General features: G+C 35.3%; 1 protein-coding gene across 1 annotated transcript; it reads left to right on the top strand.

Moving 5' to 3' along the window:
- Positions 1 to 1634: 1634 nt before the first annotated feature.
- Positions 1635 to 15520, top strand: LOC129234305 (nicotinamide N-methyltransferase-like). Its single transcript, XM_054868300.1, has 3 exons — positions 1635 to 1861; positions 9302 to 9509; positions 15070 to 15520. The coding sequence occupies exons 1-3, from the start codon at positions 1717 to 1719 to the stop codon at positions 15518 to 15520; spliced, it is 804 nt and encodes a 267-aa protein (XP_054724275.1). The 5' UTR covers positions 1635 to 1716.
- The last annotated feature ends 469 nt before the right edge of the window (positions 15521 to 15989 follow it).

Below are 15989 nucleotides of genomic sequence, written 5' to 3'. Positions count from 1 at the left end.
TACATATCTTTTAATTCCACGCTTATGAATTTGTAGTTTGAAACAAATTTTCGAAGAAATGCAGTTTGACTTAAACATGAAACTCGATTTTTTCTAATAATTCGCTTTAGAAGTAAAATCGACTTAAAAGAAAGTGTATACAGTATATATTTCAGTCAAATATAACGTTTTTTTTTTTTTTGCATGTACGATATGTGCTGATGAGCTAAAAATATGAAGGAAGTATTGTATTGTAATAATTTTTGGTTACTTTTTTTAATTGTTTCGAATATTTCTTATTTTTTTAATTAAAATTCTAGTCCAAGTTTTCCCTCTTCTTTCGTAAAAGTGTCCTACTTTTTGACCATCAAAATGAACTATAATGAACCCTGAGTTACTGGTTTCTTTTCAAAACTGAAATTCAAATATTCATTTCTTTTCCTTTAACTCAGTGAATTTTACATTAGGGACAAGAATGTTTCTTGAATTTTTTTCACCCAATGAGAAAAAATATATAAATAAAATTATTGAATGAAAAATATATAAAAAATAAATGAAGAAACCCTTCAATTACTTTTCAGTTTTTCACGTTGTGTTTCGTCAACGTGTCTCAGATTTGAGCTACGTTTCAGCACCATAATCAGGACCAGGGTTTGCCAGATTTAAGAACAGTTAATACGGGACAGGCTTCTAAGAGAGAAAGGGGGGGGGAGATATTTTTGTGGTTGAGGGCAATTACTGCTTTTGGTGCATTTTTAAGGGGCTATAAACAATCATGTTTCAATAGCTTTCGAAAGATTCTTTTTAGCATGTTTATTTACGAGTACACTTTTAGAGGAACTCTAACTGAAAGAAGAAATCAAGCAATAGAACGAAGTTCAGTATACAGATCGACGTTGATAGGAACAGGTGCTAATTAGTTTAGTCACATTTTTCGTTTTACTTTACTTTTTTACTTTAAAATAATGTCTCGTAGTATAAAATATTGTTATTAGCTAGAATACGGGGCCTAAGCCGTCCCGTATGGAAGTTCCCCGGGACGCGGGATAATTTTTCAAAATACGGGACTGTCCCTTGAAATCCGGGACGTCTGGCAACCCTGATCAGGACCGTCATTTTGATAACTTTTCAGCGGGCGGGGGGGGGGGGGGCTAGAAATGCAAACGATATCGGAAAATAGCAAAAACCACTCCCCCCCTACATGGACAAACATTAAGTTTTTCATAGCCGGAGGGATTGGCAATTGAACCCTTAAATGACGGGCCAAACCATAATGATATATTTTTACTGCATCTACTTCCACTGGTACACATGCACGAATCCATTTTATTTGTTTCAATTTATTTTTTGGAGCTCTTCAATCCGGTAGCTCTGATAAGACTGAAAATCTTTTCTTTTCTTGCCCTTGAGGGGAAAAAAAAACACCTTTGAATGTGCTTCGTCAGAAGCTGCTCAAACATATGAGTAAGGCTGATAATCAGAACGACAGAGCTAAATCTCTTCCTATATTAATCTCAAGAACTTTCTTAAAGAAGGAGAGGGGGGGGGGGTTTGATAAGAAAGGCGATAAAGCCTTCTCCATGTTATAAAGAAAAGTGAGATAATTCTTACGTAATATTCTTAACCGAAATCTGGGCTCAAAGAGATCAGAGATTTCTTGTGAAAATCTGCCTTATACTAGCAGGATAAAACGCAAATACTGGTTCGAAATTACAGTATAATTAACAAAAATTAAACATGAGTAGCGAAGAAGAGATTAAACAGAACTATTCGGATCATTTGAAGGCTATTCACTATCATAAGGAAATTACCGATTTTTTTCATACTCATAAAGAAGTCTTCCAAGAGGCTTGGGATCTCATCTACGACGTCGTAAGCTCGGGTAAGTTGTAACCTTTTTGAAGTAAAATGTTTTAGGCAAGGGTTTTGAAATGGGCAAACTTTTGTGGGATGGAAACATCGATAAGAGATAAAATGGAGGGGATAAAGACTTTTATTCGTGAAACACAAAGACCTCAAGTCACATGATAGATTTTAAAGCAAAACATTGGAAGAAATCAGGTTTCTTTCGCTGGTTTCCAGCAAAACGTGTCAACCATTCGTCGTTGTTGAGTCACGTGGCTTATGAGATCTTTGGATCACCTTTTGCCAAGCCAATGATTGGACTTGCTCTCTCCATTTACTATTTCCTGCTCCAAGGATGGAAGCGATTGGTTTTGTGTGACGAAACGTCGCACACATGCGCTTTTCGATTTCGATTTCGATTCCGAGTCACAACTGACTACAACTGTACTTATGTCGAGGATTGCATACTAAGTGCCTTGCCTCTATTATTTTTTATACCGATAGATGGCAGCACCATCACCGGATCGAACAGTTAATGAGAATTTAGAACTAGACCAGGAGCTAATAGCTACCGTTTCACTTGGAGGACATTGAGACCACGAGCATATTTAACGTCGCCCAGTCCCCTTTAATGACGACGGTGGGTCTTCGACCATCGAGGTTCGAACTCAGGACCCTCCGGCCCCGAATCCGACACTCTACCGATCGGGCTACCACGGCCCTTACATGCGCTTTTCTCGCTTTTTTTTCTTATGCTCTCGTTGTCGTGAAGTTTTTCAATCAACCACTTTCCTTTTCTCAAATTCTTTAAGTTTGGTACCTTGCGGCATGACTGTAAAAATAGAATGAGACTTTATCAATCGCTTACTAAACATTTATACCGTTATGCAGCGCAGTTTACAGAACAAAAAAATGCAAAATTTGCTTTTTGGAACACACTAATGTAACTGTTCTTATAATTTTGTCCATATTACAGGGATGTCTAAATTCAAAATTCATTCTATGAATACGAAATTCCTTTGTATTTCCAATAAAAGTAATTAAAAATGTTTCCAGTTTTAAAATTTGCATAACTTTCCAATCAGATGCAGTCAAGATTTTCTGGAATTTCTTTTTTCCTTATAATTTTGGCCACCACTGTACTAATACGAGAAGCGCAGTAAATATATGTGCGTGCTTTTTATTTAAAAAGTTTCGTAGATTGTATTGCAACGAACTTACACAAAATAAATCATCAAAAACTAAATCTGGGGGCTTATGTCATTTGCATGCTGCACCATGTCATTAGAGCATTTTACTTAAGAAATTCTGCCGAGAGCTTAACCGAGGTCCCAGGAAAAATATTGAGAAACAAGTCCCCCCCCCCCCCCCGCTTAACCAATCCATTTTCAAGTAACAGCGCAGAGAAAGGAAGACTAGAATACATAGCAAAATATCTACAAAATAAGTGCGGGAGTCTAAGTCTTGAGTTTTTCACTTTTTGCGTAAATAGTCTGAATTTCCTTTTATACGTGAAAAAATCCCATGAAGTAGAAAAGAAGTGCAGGTTCAGCTTCTGTGAAATCCTACTCAAATTAAGCCTTGACTAAGCACGAGGGGTCTTAGTGATAGCATAAGTGTGAAAATTTATAGAATATGTCTAAGAGTGAACTCTCCTCCAGATTGTAGTGGTGCTTCAAACAATGCAGTTTTGCATTTTTTTTTTTTTTTTTGCCTGTAAATTAATCAGAAATTCATATTGTGTTTTTGCCAGCAACTCTCTTTTGAAGACACTACTAGTTCAGAATTAAAAAAAAAATCATTGAATAAAAACAAAAAACTCGACTGCGTAAAAACCGAAAAAGCTAAAGGAAAAAATATATAAGCTCAGTAGTTTAGAATGTTATTAAGTACTACATAACTACACCATTGAAATAGTTTTATAATTGATCACACATAAGACAAATCATAAATTCAAAAGCAGAATAGAAGGATCAACAGGGCCATTCCTTTTTGACCAGTCAAGGAACCATGTAAAATTTAAATGGGCCTCGACTGTCGATCCTTCTACTCTGCTTTTGAATTTATGATTTGTCTTATGTGTGTATCAATTATAAAACTATTTCAATGGTGTAGTTATTCAGTAGTACTTATTAACATTCTAAACTACTGAGCTTATATTTTTTTTCTTCTGAGTTTTTTTCGGTTTTTAAGCAGTCGGGTTTTTTGGTTTTATTTAATAATTATTTTTATTTCACACTTTTTAGTTAATTTTAATTGACTTAGTTATTATGATTATAAGACGATAAATTTTGAAATATTGTCATTTTATTAAGAGAGCTTATATCGTGAGGATTATTAAGTAACTTGCGGTGATCAAAACTACTCAAGTCCCTCTAGGGACCTAACTCGGCTTAAAGCTACATATGCTTGACCTTTAGCAGAAATGCGCGAACTTAAGTCAACCATAGTTTATGAGTTAAACATCCTGTATGACTCTCATGATGATACGAGCTCGGAAATGTCATCAGTCAAAATTTTCTCGCAAAACTAAAAAAGTCCGTCAAGAAAGTACACGTTGCGAAACTCGGTCACCTGAATCACGACAAAAACAAATGCAATATGTTGGAGATGAAAATCGAATTAGTAGACTTCGCAAACAAAAAATTCAGGCAGCGAAAATGCTACCTGCATTTTGTCGCATGCTGTGGCACACGCAGGTAGTGTGCGACACGATCCCGAATTGATAATATGGCGACTAGTTGTTGATATGGTGACTTTTGATTACTGTCATGTGTTTGGTGACACTCTCAAGGTTAAAACAAATCGATTGACGTAAGAATCATCAAAATCGGCCAAGGCGTTTAGCCTCTACCACGCCACATAGGAACATACATACATACATACATAGACTCATAAACACATTGCCCTCCTTTGCGTCGCGCACGTGCAGTCGGGTAAAATGACGACGCAACAGAATGGGAACTTAAAAAAAATTTTAATTGTTTAAATCGCTTCTATTTATTTATTTACTATCTATAACCGCACAATTCTGCTCGTGCTATGAAATCAAAAAAAAAAAAAAATTCTTATACCAAATATGTAAATTTCTCTTTCCACTTCAAAATGAAAAGAAAGATTCTGTTTCGATAATTAAAATGTGCACACACAATTTTAACAAAGCTCCAAACATATACCATAGAGTAATTTCATAAAATCATGATGTAATCACGACACCTGTCCGTCAAAACTCCCTCTTTTAAAGAAAATTGCATTTAATATAAATACACTCATAATCATTCAAAATCGTCGTAGAAAAGCGTTCAAATTTAAATAATATAATAACTTTTAATTCTCCAATCCAAAAAAAAAAAAAAAAAAAAGCAAAGAAATAGAAACATTAACTAAACTTAGATTTTCGTCTCAAAATATTAATAAACAAAACAAAAAATTTTACAATAAAAATAAACACCATACTTGTACCTGCAAGAAAAAAAAAACACGAAACAAAACGGATGATGATGATCACGTTACTCGCTATCTACTAATTGCAAAGAAAGTAGATTTTGACAAATGTAAGATTTTGGGCAATGTGATCACAATAACAATCTTGATTGCTGAATGCGGAATCAAAATCAAGTGAAAATCTCCCTACTCAAAGAATAAAGAATTTTATTGAAATACTCGAACAAAAGGAAAATCCATGCCTCCACTGAAGAAAAAGGTATTTAATTGAAATATTTGTTAGTTACAACGAAGACAAATCATCACCCCCCTCCGCCGAAGAAAAAAGTTTTGTTATTAAAATATGCGCTCCAGTTGAATACCGATCAGCTGAAACCAAACCTATATTCCTATCAAAAAGAAACATGGATTTTATGAAAAACGAGCTGATGTGTGCATCACATGACTTGAACATGAACATATGACTGTTTCTGGAACGCCTGGACTTCCTTTTACTCCAATTTGTCATTTTCTCATTATTGGCAGTTTTAATATTGTTACAAATCCTGTAAATAGTAATTATTGTAGTAACGTAACCTGTAAATAGTTTCCCGTAATGAATATACAACCCCTTTTCATATGGCTAAAGTATACGACCCCCCTATTTCCTTTTTGTTCATTGATAAAATTTGATAACGGTCTACTATTTTCCAGAAGCGTGTGGAATATTTGAGAGATTTCTTTTCGGTGTGTATATAAGCCGTTAGCGATGGATAAACAGTTAGTTTCGATTGAGATTTCGAACTGAGAGCGTATTTGCTCTGTATATTGCGAGGCATTTCGCTGTGTTGTTTTCGTATTTGGAAGTAAATACGTGTGTAAACGTTGAGTTTACGGTGTTGTGTGATAATTGCTTAATTGCTGATGAATAATTTAGCAGTTGTTAACGATTTCTCCTGTACATAGTGTAAATAAAGCTCCTGTGTTTTTATCAAGAACTGTGTCTTCATTTCAAGAAAGTGGAAGTCGCACCGAATCCGTTACAATATGATTCAATAGTTCACTCTCTAAATATCACCAACAGTGGCCAAATTGAAACCAGATTTAAAAAAATAAAATAAAATTAAAAAAAATCCCCAAATTTGTCGCCAAGTTGACGACAAAACTTGGCGACCAAAAGACTGGCGATATATCGCCAAGTGTCCGCCAAATTATAACACCACTTGAGTTTACATCGAAATAAACAATGATTTCTCCCAAAAAAGGGGCAAAAGATCCCTTTTGGAGCATCCGAATGAAACCAAAAACGATGGTGCACAACTAGACCCCACTAGGAGTCCACATACCAAATTTCAACTTTCTACGACATACCGTTCTTGAGTTATGCGAGATACATACACACATACAGATGTCACAAGAAATCTCGTTGTAATTAACTCGGGGATCGACAAAATGGATATTTCGGGTGTCTGTACGTTCCTAGGTACATATCCATGTGTGGTCGGGTTGGAAAAAAACTCAACATTCATTTGAGGGTGAGCAAAATGGAAATTAAGGCCGATTTTTGGATGAAAATTTTTTCGCGAATACAATTCTTCCTTTTTTGTAAAAGGAAGTAAAAAAGGCATTTTATATATGCAGAAACGCATTTTCACTGTGCCTTCAATTTCAGAGAAGGGCTATTTCACGGAAATGACAACTTTTATGAAAAACTTTATTCTTTTTTCATTAATTTTATTAGAATGATTTTTGTAAACTATCATTTATTGTAAACACTCATTATGCCTCATTCAGTATAGCTTTGGGGACCTTCGTGGCTTTGTGATAGAAACTTCGTTTCAAATGCCGAAGAACATGGGTTCGATTCCCACCGGTTTTTGATTGGTATTTCCTTTCTTTGTGCTAAAAATCTCTTGTTGTCTTATGTGTGTATAAATAAAAAAATTCAACATCTTGAGTCAATAGCACCCAATCTAACCATGGTTATTAACTATGGACAAGTAAACAACAATAACAGTGGCGTCATGTCAGAGGTACTGTTCGTTTTCTTAAGCCGAGACTTAGCGCCAATTTGCGCATGCGTCAGGTCTGCTGTGATTTTATCAAAATAGGGAGGGAAACCTGGAAGTAAAAGGTGCAAAATAACATGTTCAAAGACAGCAAGTGCGAGCGGTAAGTGTCCATCCTCAACCTATCGCCCCTTTTTGAAATGGAATCTGTCCTGAGTGGTAGTCTTCGCTTTCGAGAACGGACAGTAATAATTTTTTACTTAATTAAAAATATGGTCACTTTTATTTTAATAAATGGACCTTGAAAGTTACTCCATCACAGTCATTCCGTCACAACGTATCAACTTGAATTTGTCAACCCAACAAATGAAAAATTATTTAAATGAACAGTTTTTTATTGCTACTTCTCTATCATGAAAGCAGTGGCGGCGATTCGGCGGGCACCCCCCCCCCCCCCCCAATTTTTACGGTTCAATTATTTATTTTATTTTCCAATTTAGAAACCAAAACTAAAAATTATACAAAAAAAGCAGAAATGTCAAAATTTTCAGAACATAATTATTTGTTTTACTTTGTATATACAAATTGTATTACAAAACATTATTTAGTATAAGCAGTAACTTTTCGTTTATGAATTTACTGCTTAGATATTAAATCAATTTGTTACTTAAAAACAAGCCATACTTGTACAATGAAGTTATTACCAAGTGTTTGCCACATCTGAAAATACTTTTTGGTAAATAATGTAAGTCTAATTCATGTCTAAGTGTTTCTTTGGGGAAAATTACCCCCCTCCCCCGTGTACAAAATGCATCAGACTCTTAATAAGAACGTGAGTTAAGTTGCTAGATTTTCATCTATTACTACACATCTGCTCTCAAAACCAGCCCTAGTAAAGTTTTGTACTTTTCTCGCGCGAAGCAAAGGAGGGTAATGTGTTTATCAGTCTATGTATGTATGTCTGATTTTACCCGACTACGCGTGCGCGACGCAAAGGAGGGTTAATGTGTTGATCAGTCTATGTATGTATGTCTGTTTCTATGTGGCGTTCTACAGGCTAAACGCCTTGGCCAATTTCGGTAATTTTTACGTCAATCGATTTGTCTTACCCTTCAGAGTACACATGACAATAATCAAAAGTACCATTTCAAAAACCAGTTGCGATTTTGTCAGTTTGGGATCGGCCCACGATGGGTGTCGCACGCTGTGCGACAAGTGCAGGTAGTTTTCGCTGCCTGAATTTTTTGTTTTTGAACCACAAAAGGGGCCGTGGTAGCCCGATCAGTAGAGTGTCGGATTCGGGGCCGGAGGGTTCTCAGTTCGAACCTCGATGGTCGAAGATCCACCGTCGTCATTAAACGGGACTGGGCGACGTTAAATATGCTCGTGGTCTCAATGTCCTCCAAGTGAAACGACACCTCTGGGGGTGCTAGCACCAGGTAGCTATTAGCTCCTGGACTAGTTCTAAATTCTCATTAACTGTTCGATCCGGTGATGGTGCTGTTATCTATCGGTATACAAAATAATGGAGGCAAGACACTTAGTATGCAGTCCTCGACATAAATACAGTTGTAGTCAGATGTGACTCGGAATCGAAACCACAAAACCTTCATATAAAATTCTTCCTTTTAAAAGAAATGCTTATATCTTCTTGAATATATCAGTGGTACTTTCTCGAAAGTATGCAAAATAATTGTACATAGTAAGCTTATTAATTTCTGAAATTTACAGTTTATTAGCTCTATTTATGATGAATGGATGATTAAAAATATTTTTGTTTTCCTCAATTTGTTACTGATCCCCAAAACGCAAGAGTGATATAACTTTTATTGGTAAATGACAACTGGAGCATACCTTTTATGTGACATAAGCAATTGGTATCTTATTTCTTGAGAAATTCTTGAAAATGGGAATTTTTGAAAGTGTTCCAATACTTTTGGTCATATAGTGTGTTTGATATCAAAAAACTAAAATTTTATCGAAAATTTAACAAACTTGTCGGTACTACATTTGAAAAATCTAAACTCTCACCTTTTGAATTATAGATAAATACAAAGGTTCTAAACTGCTGGACATTGGAAGCGGAGCTACAGTCCATAACATAGCAGGTGCTAGTATTTTCTGCCCAAATATAGTCCTAAGTGATTATGTCGAGGACAACTGCACCGAATTGCGAAAATGGCTGAAAAAGGAATCGTTCTTGGATTGGTCTGAGCAGCTGAATGAAGCAATAGCTGTTGGAAAACGCAAAGGGTAATGCGAATTCAATGTTTTTTTTGAGCAATCACATTGCTTATTGTTCTCACTTGACTGTTTTTGGCGTTCCTATGATTTTATTTCCCCCCCCCCCGCCTCCGTCTGCAGCACCACCGTCCACCGGCCCGTCCCGATACAGCTCCTCCAGCGAAACTCGTCTCCAGGTTGCGTCCATATCCTGAAGGCACATGCATACATACACACTTACACACACACACACACGTATAATACACTTTCACACACACACACATACCAACAGACACAAAATCACACGCCTACACACATATACATACATACACACGTGCCTACACACATACATACACACACGCCTACACACATACATACACGCCTACACACACATATCCCCACAAACACACACATACATACACACACGCCTACACACAAATATGCACACATACATACCCACACAAACACACATACCAACACACTCATGCCTACACACACACACCCACACACACACACACACTCGTGATAGCGAAAAACATAATTTGAATTCAAGATGTCAAAATTCAAATTATTTTTTTTAAACATTATTTTTTCTTTTCTTTTCTTTTGTCAGTCATTAGTTATCATATTTTCAAAAAAAAAAAAAGAGCTCAAATAGCATTGAGACTAATTTTTTGTCTGTTGGTCGATCAGCTAAACTTAACTTTTAACATTGGATTCACAGGATAAACATGATTAGAACTTGGATGAGGGCCATGGTAGCCCGATCGGTAGCGTGTCGGATTCGGGGCCGGAGGGTCCTGAGTTCGAACCTCGATGGTCGAAGATCCGCCGTCGTCATTAAAGGGGACTGGCCGACGTTAAATATGCTCGTGGTCTCAATGTCCTCCAAGTGAAACGATACCTCTGGGGGTGCTAGAACCAGGTAGCTATAAGCTCCTGGTCTAGTTCTAAATTCTCATTAACTGTTCGATCCGGTGATGGTGCTGCCATCTATTGGTGTAAAAAATAATGGAGGCAAGGCACTTAGTATGCAGTCCTCGACATAAATACAGTTGAAGTCAGTTATGACTCAGAATCGAACTTGGATGCTTCAATTGCCAGATCGATTAACTCCACTTTAAAAAAAAAAAACCTTTTTTCTACTTTAATAGGGTGTTATCAATGCTTGGCATGTGAATTTATGTTAAAGTTTTGGTTCAGTATATTTCTGACCATGAGATGGCAGAAAATGTAACACGAGGTCCCATTCACTGCTATAGATAACACTATCTTCTTCATCACTTTTCTCGACTTTTTGTTTTATGGAGTTAATTGATTTGGCAAGTGAGGCATCCACTTCACTGTCTTCAGAAACATATTCTACTCATAAATTGTAAGGGAAAAGCAGGCATATTTGGGATTTTTTCTGTGAGGTTTATGTGAAAAAAACATTTTATTTTTTTACTAACCATAATCTTACAAATTAATCATTCCAAATGTAAACTTATAAAACGTAATTTTGAAGCGTTCATGAAGGGGAAAAAATAAAAAAGAAAAAAAAGAAAAATTCATTCAGAGTGAGATTTGCCGTTTCAAACCCAAATTTGTGCTCAAATTAATAATCCACTCATTAGCAGAAAATTAAGGATTAGTTTGATCAATAGAAAATAACATGCTTATATTTCCGTGACATTTATAAAAGTAAAAGTAATTTATTTGAAATGGTGTATCTTAATTAAAACTATTTTCGATCAAACAAGCATTCGTGGTAGATGTAGACGCTCCGACTCAATCAGAGAATTGGGGACACATTGCATTTTTAAACCCAAACAAAATGAACTAGTGATACTTACTTCCATAAGCGACATCCTCTATACAGTGACCACCTCCATTTACGACCAATTTTCCAAGGCACCGATTTTTTCTCGTATCTACTCGATGTTAAAAGCCTTCTAGAAGCGACCAGCCAACTCGGGTCCTCTATGAATGACCACCAGCTGGTCCTTTGCCTAAAAATGTTCTTGCATTCCCCCTCCCCCTTTCCAAAAAAAAAAAAAAAAAAAAAATCTACATTCCAAGCTGGTCAGTCGAACTTCACGCATTATTTACTGATAGGCAACAGGTGCAAGGGAGGGATGACAAGTGAAAAGTCACATTGCTGATAATCCTCCCAAGTAACATAAATCACGTTACATCACGTTGCTCTGAATCGTTGACATCACGTTACTGGTAACGTTGATAGAGCGAAAATATGTCTCGTTGCAAAACGCAAAAGCAACGGTTTTAGTAACGTTACATCAACGGTTTCAGTAACGTTACATCAACAATTTTTGAAGCGTTACATCAACCTTTATTTATCACTTTACATCACGTTGCTTTTAAACGTTGTATTATTTTTTTTTTCAAAGCTTGAATAAAGTTTTTCTTTTCTTGGTAAGAATGGAGGTGGGTTCATTGAACCCTTAATTTTTGATACAGTAAGTATTCTGTATTTTTTGTTAATGCAATTAGTGTTAATATACTTTTATAAAATCTTTGTTTTTCTTTCTTTTTTTTTAATTTATAAAATGTCTCATTCCGTTTAAAGGCGTTCGAGTACTCTCACACTGTTGCTTCATTCACAATATTTTGGAAGAGCACTCCTGACATTTAAAAATAAGCAGAGCATAACATAGCATACCCGAATTTACATCAATGAGTTCTATTAATAGACAAAATTAATGATATTACTGCAAATTAAATCAAACCTTTTTTCATAAATAAATCCTTGAAAAAATAATTATTATTATTACTAAAGAACTTCAGAAATATTTTTCGAAAGGCATGAAAGTTTTGAAAAAATCTTCTTACATCCGTGCTTTAACTAAAATTTGAAGTATTATTACTAAAGATAATTTCAGTTACATGACAAAAATTTTTTCAAAAAATTGCTACAATTTTTTCGTCAAAATTATTCTGCAAAAAGCCGATTAAATGAGTAAAAAATGGTATCATTTATCGCTTTTATAGCTTATTAATGGAACATATCCCCTAGCTTCAGCATCTTTTTAAGAAATAATAAATACTCAAATAAAAACATCTAAAATTATTCTTTCAAACAGTATTATAAATAAAAGTACGGTGGGAAAAATACTCAAACTCCGACCAACGGCAGTTCATTAACATCATAAAAATATGTAATAGCACTTTCTTTTAAATTAAATAAGTATATCAACAATAATACACTAACAATAATACAAAGTACTTACCGCTAAAAGTGATGAGCGATCGCGATTGCGAAGCTTCAAACAATGGCGGCATAGCAAGCCAGAAGTTGTTTACTGAAAATGGCCACTAGGATTCGGAGGTTGCCGAAGACGAGGCAAGGTGCAACGAAAAGTAACGATAAGTAACGTTTCTTTTGAAACTGTTTGTCAACGTTACAAATTTAAGAAATTTGCAACGTGATGTAACGTTTCAAAATTACGCTTTTTGTAACGAATCGATAAAGCAACGTGATATCACGTTGTGTGGGAAACGGTAACGATGTTTCAACTAATTGCAACGTGATGTAACGATGACGTAACGTTTCAGTGTTACTTGGGCTAGAGTCTGAAGAGTTAATTCATCTGATGTCACTCTTCCACCTGTCGAACTTACCTTAAGGAAATTACGATGACAGCCTTCAGCGTGCACAGGGGGGGGGGGACCTGTTAACCCGGGCCCGAGCCTGAAGGGGCCCCGATATTTTTAAAATATGGGTGAAATATAGGGGTAAACAATATGGCTCGGAAAAGTCATTTGTGACGGGCCCCAGAATATTTCTGTGCGCACTCCTGATGACCAGGGACTGATTTATGGCAGGGCATTCGGGGCCCGAGCCCGGGGCACCAAATTTCTGTCATCATTTATTTATTTATTTATTTTTTTGAGCAAAAAGACAGAGTGCAAAAAGACAGAAAAAACCTCCAAAACAGTTTTATGATGGACGATATGAAGAAGTCATATTTGACTCTAAGCAAAGTTTCAAGGTTTCCTGTTTTTATGTAATCTGTGATAATTTGATTACAAAACTAAAATTCAGGATGTCAGCCTATGATGGCATATTAAAGAAATTTTCTTACTTGTTTGAATGCAACAAGCAAAATATTCGAGAAAGTGCAAAAGATCTTTAAAAATCTTTCTCCTGTGATTTGGAGGAATCTTTTCCTGATGAATTTATTCATATTAGTTCAATCATCGGAAAATATAGTTTAATCACCGAAAAGTAAAAAAAAAAAATCCATAAAATTGGTAAATGTCTTGGAAAATGCTTTTGCCAATGTAGATACAGCCCTGAAATTGTTTTTGACTTTGCCAATCTCCAATTGTAGTTGATAACGATCATTTTCGCTTTTGAAGAGAACTAAGTGTCCTTTGCGTACTCTCCTTTCTGACAGTAAATTATCTTCATTAGCTCTTTTATTAAAAGAAGGAAGTTTGACCGCAAAACTTGCTTATAAGGACATTATGGATGAATTTACTACAAGAAAACAAAGAAATGCAGAAAGCACATTATGATTTACCTTAACCATCATAGTTTCTCCATCTGTGACTGTAAAACAATTTCTTACATAAAAATCCTTGAACTTATTTTAGAGTTTTCTTTCTATCAAAATAATATCCAAAAATTTCCTTCATTTTCGGGGGGGGGGGGGGGCACCATATTTGTCAGTGCCCCGGGGCACCCAAGTGTGTAAATCGGTCCCTGTTGACGACAGCCCTGTAGACTTTAAAAACGTAGATTTTATCATGGCAAATTCGAAAAGCATGAAACATGCCCATAAAAGCTCTTCTTTCTGACTTAAAAAATTAACTAGAGACAAGTATTGTCACAAAAAGCAAAAATTGAGATAAAATTTCTACATGTTTTAAGAAGGTTTAAAAAATGCTTTTGTAGTAGTGCTTACATTATGCAGTATTCAATCAATGGCAAAAACAATTAATTTTCATGTTTCTTTACTTTATAAAATTTGTTGTACTACTATTTTTGGGGAAATTCTTTTGGCGAAAGTTGACACTTCTTTGAGCGACCACCTTTCTTAACGACCGCTTTTTTTCGCGGAACGGAGGGTGGTCGCTCTCTTGCTCTAGCGAAGTTTCACTGTATTAATCAATGAAGGAAGATACTTTCTCCCTTTAAATAGCAACTGCATACTTAAAATTTCACGGAAATATAACCAAAGTTATTTAAATAAAGAAGGTTTTAAATTTACCATGTTTTTAAAACGGAATTGAAAAAATATTTTCTCATCATGCGGCAAAGTTGAATTAAATTCAACTGACAATTTTATTGCACTGCAAATACAATTAACTGATTAAATTTTCGAACTCAGTCTCCCAGGTTCACATTTTTGGCTTGCAGACTATTTGTGTGCCAAAATAAACGACTGTTAAGTGTTACAACATTTTCGTCTGCATCTAGAAATGTGACAAATGCATAGAGCTCGATTTTTATAATATGAAAAACGTTTAGTTTTCAGTTAAACCCGACAGTCTATTACTTTATATTTTTATTACCATTAATATTTTAAATCTTGAGCAACTCTGAACTTCGAAATTGGCTAAATTTTATTTTTTCATTTTCTAGGATTTTGGATTTCAATGGCGTCGACATTGAAGCACAAATTCGCAAATCTGTCAAAAGTGTTGTTCAATGTGACGTTCTCCGTGACGATATCGTGCCCCTCGAAGAATTGACATCAGTTGAAACCAAACCACCTTACGACGTGATCTTATCGTGCCTGTGCCTTCAAGCTGCTGCTCCCGATTATGATGCATACATCGCCACACTGAAGAGGATCAATAAAATGCTCAGACCAGGTGGCGGGCTGATAGTTTGTGATTTTGCAAATGCTGATGAATATTGGACCGCAGGGAATAAGAAGTTTCACTATCTGAACCTGAGTTTAGACGAAGTATCTGAAGCTTTTCGACGAGCTGGATTCAGAGTGGTCAAAGTTCAGAAGTTTACACCAGATGAACAGAAGCATTATTTTAAATTTGGAACTTCTTTCTGTTGCTTTGCTGAGAAACTATAATTAGCAAATAAATAAATAAATAAATAAATAAATAAATAAATAAATAAATAAATAAATAAATAAATAAATAAATAAATAAATAAATATATATATATATATATATATATATATATATATATATATATATATATATATATATATATATATATATATATATATATATATATATATATATATATATATATATATATATATTCATTCAGCGTGGGTACTTTCGTATCATCCCGCCGAAAGAAAACTAACACCAAACGGAAACTGATCGACAAAAATTTCCACTCCAATGTTTTCCAAAGGCGCTTTGGCGCCTCCAACGGTCTTTTACGCACAAGTCGATGATTCTTCATTTGCTGGAAAGGTCGACGGGTTGTACTATAGTACCTCAATGTGAAATTGTATTTATGACGCAAATTTTTTAGCACCTGTTTATCAACTGAATGAAAGTTATTATCAAAATTTTCAAGCAACATGT

The sequence above is a fragment of the Uloborus diversus genome, chromosome 1 (assembly GCF_026930045.1).
Source record: "Uloborus diversus isolate 005 chromosome 1, Udiv.v.3.1, whole genome shotgun sequence".
In the NCBI taxonomy this organism is placed as follows: domain Eukaryota; kingdom Metazoa; phylum Arthropoda; class Arachnida; order Araneae; family Uloboridae; genus Uloborus; species Uloborus diversus.
This window is presented reverse-complemented; position numbering and strand designations above follow the sequence as displayed.

Bases quoted from the DNA above. Each gene is read 5' to 3' on its own strand.
- LOC129234305 (XM_054868300.1), top strand. From the start codon at position 1,717: ATGAGTAGCGAAGAAGAGATTAAACAGAACTATTCGGATCATTTGAAG. The intron at 1,862-9,301 runs GTAAGTTGTAAC...TTTGAATTATAG, and splicing joins CTACGACGTCGTAAGCTCGG to ATAAATACAAAGGTTCTAAA. The intron at 9,510-15,069 runs GTAATGCGAATT...TTCATTTTCTAG, and splicing joins GCTGTTGGAAAACGCAAAGG to GATTTTGGATTTCAATGGCG.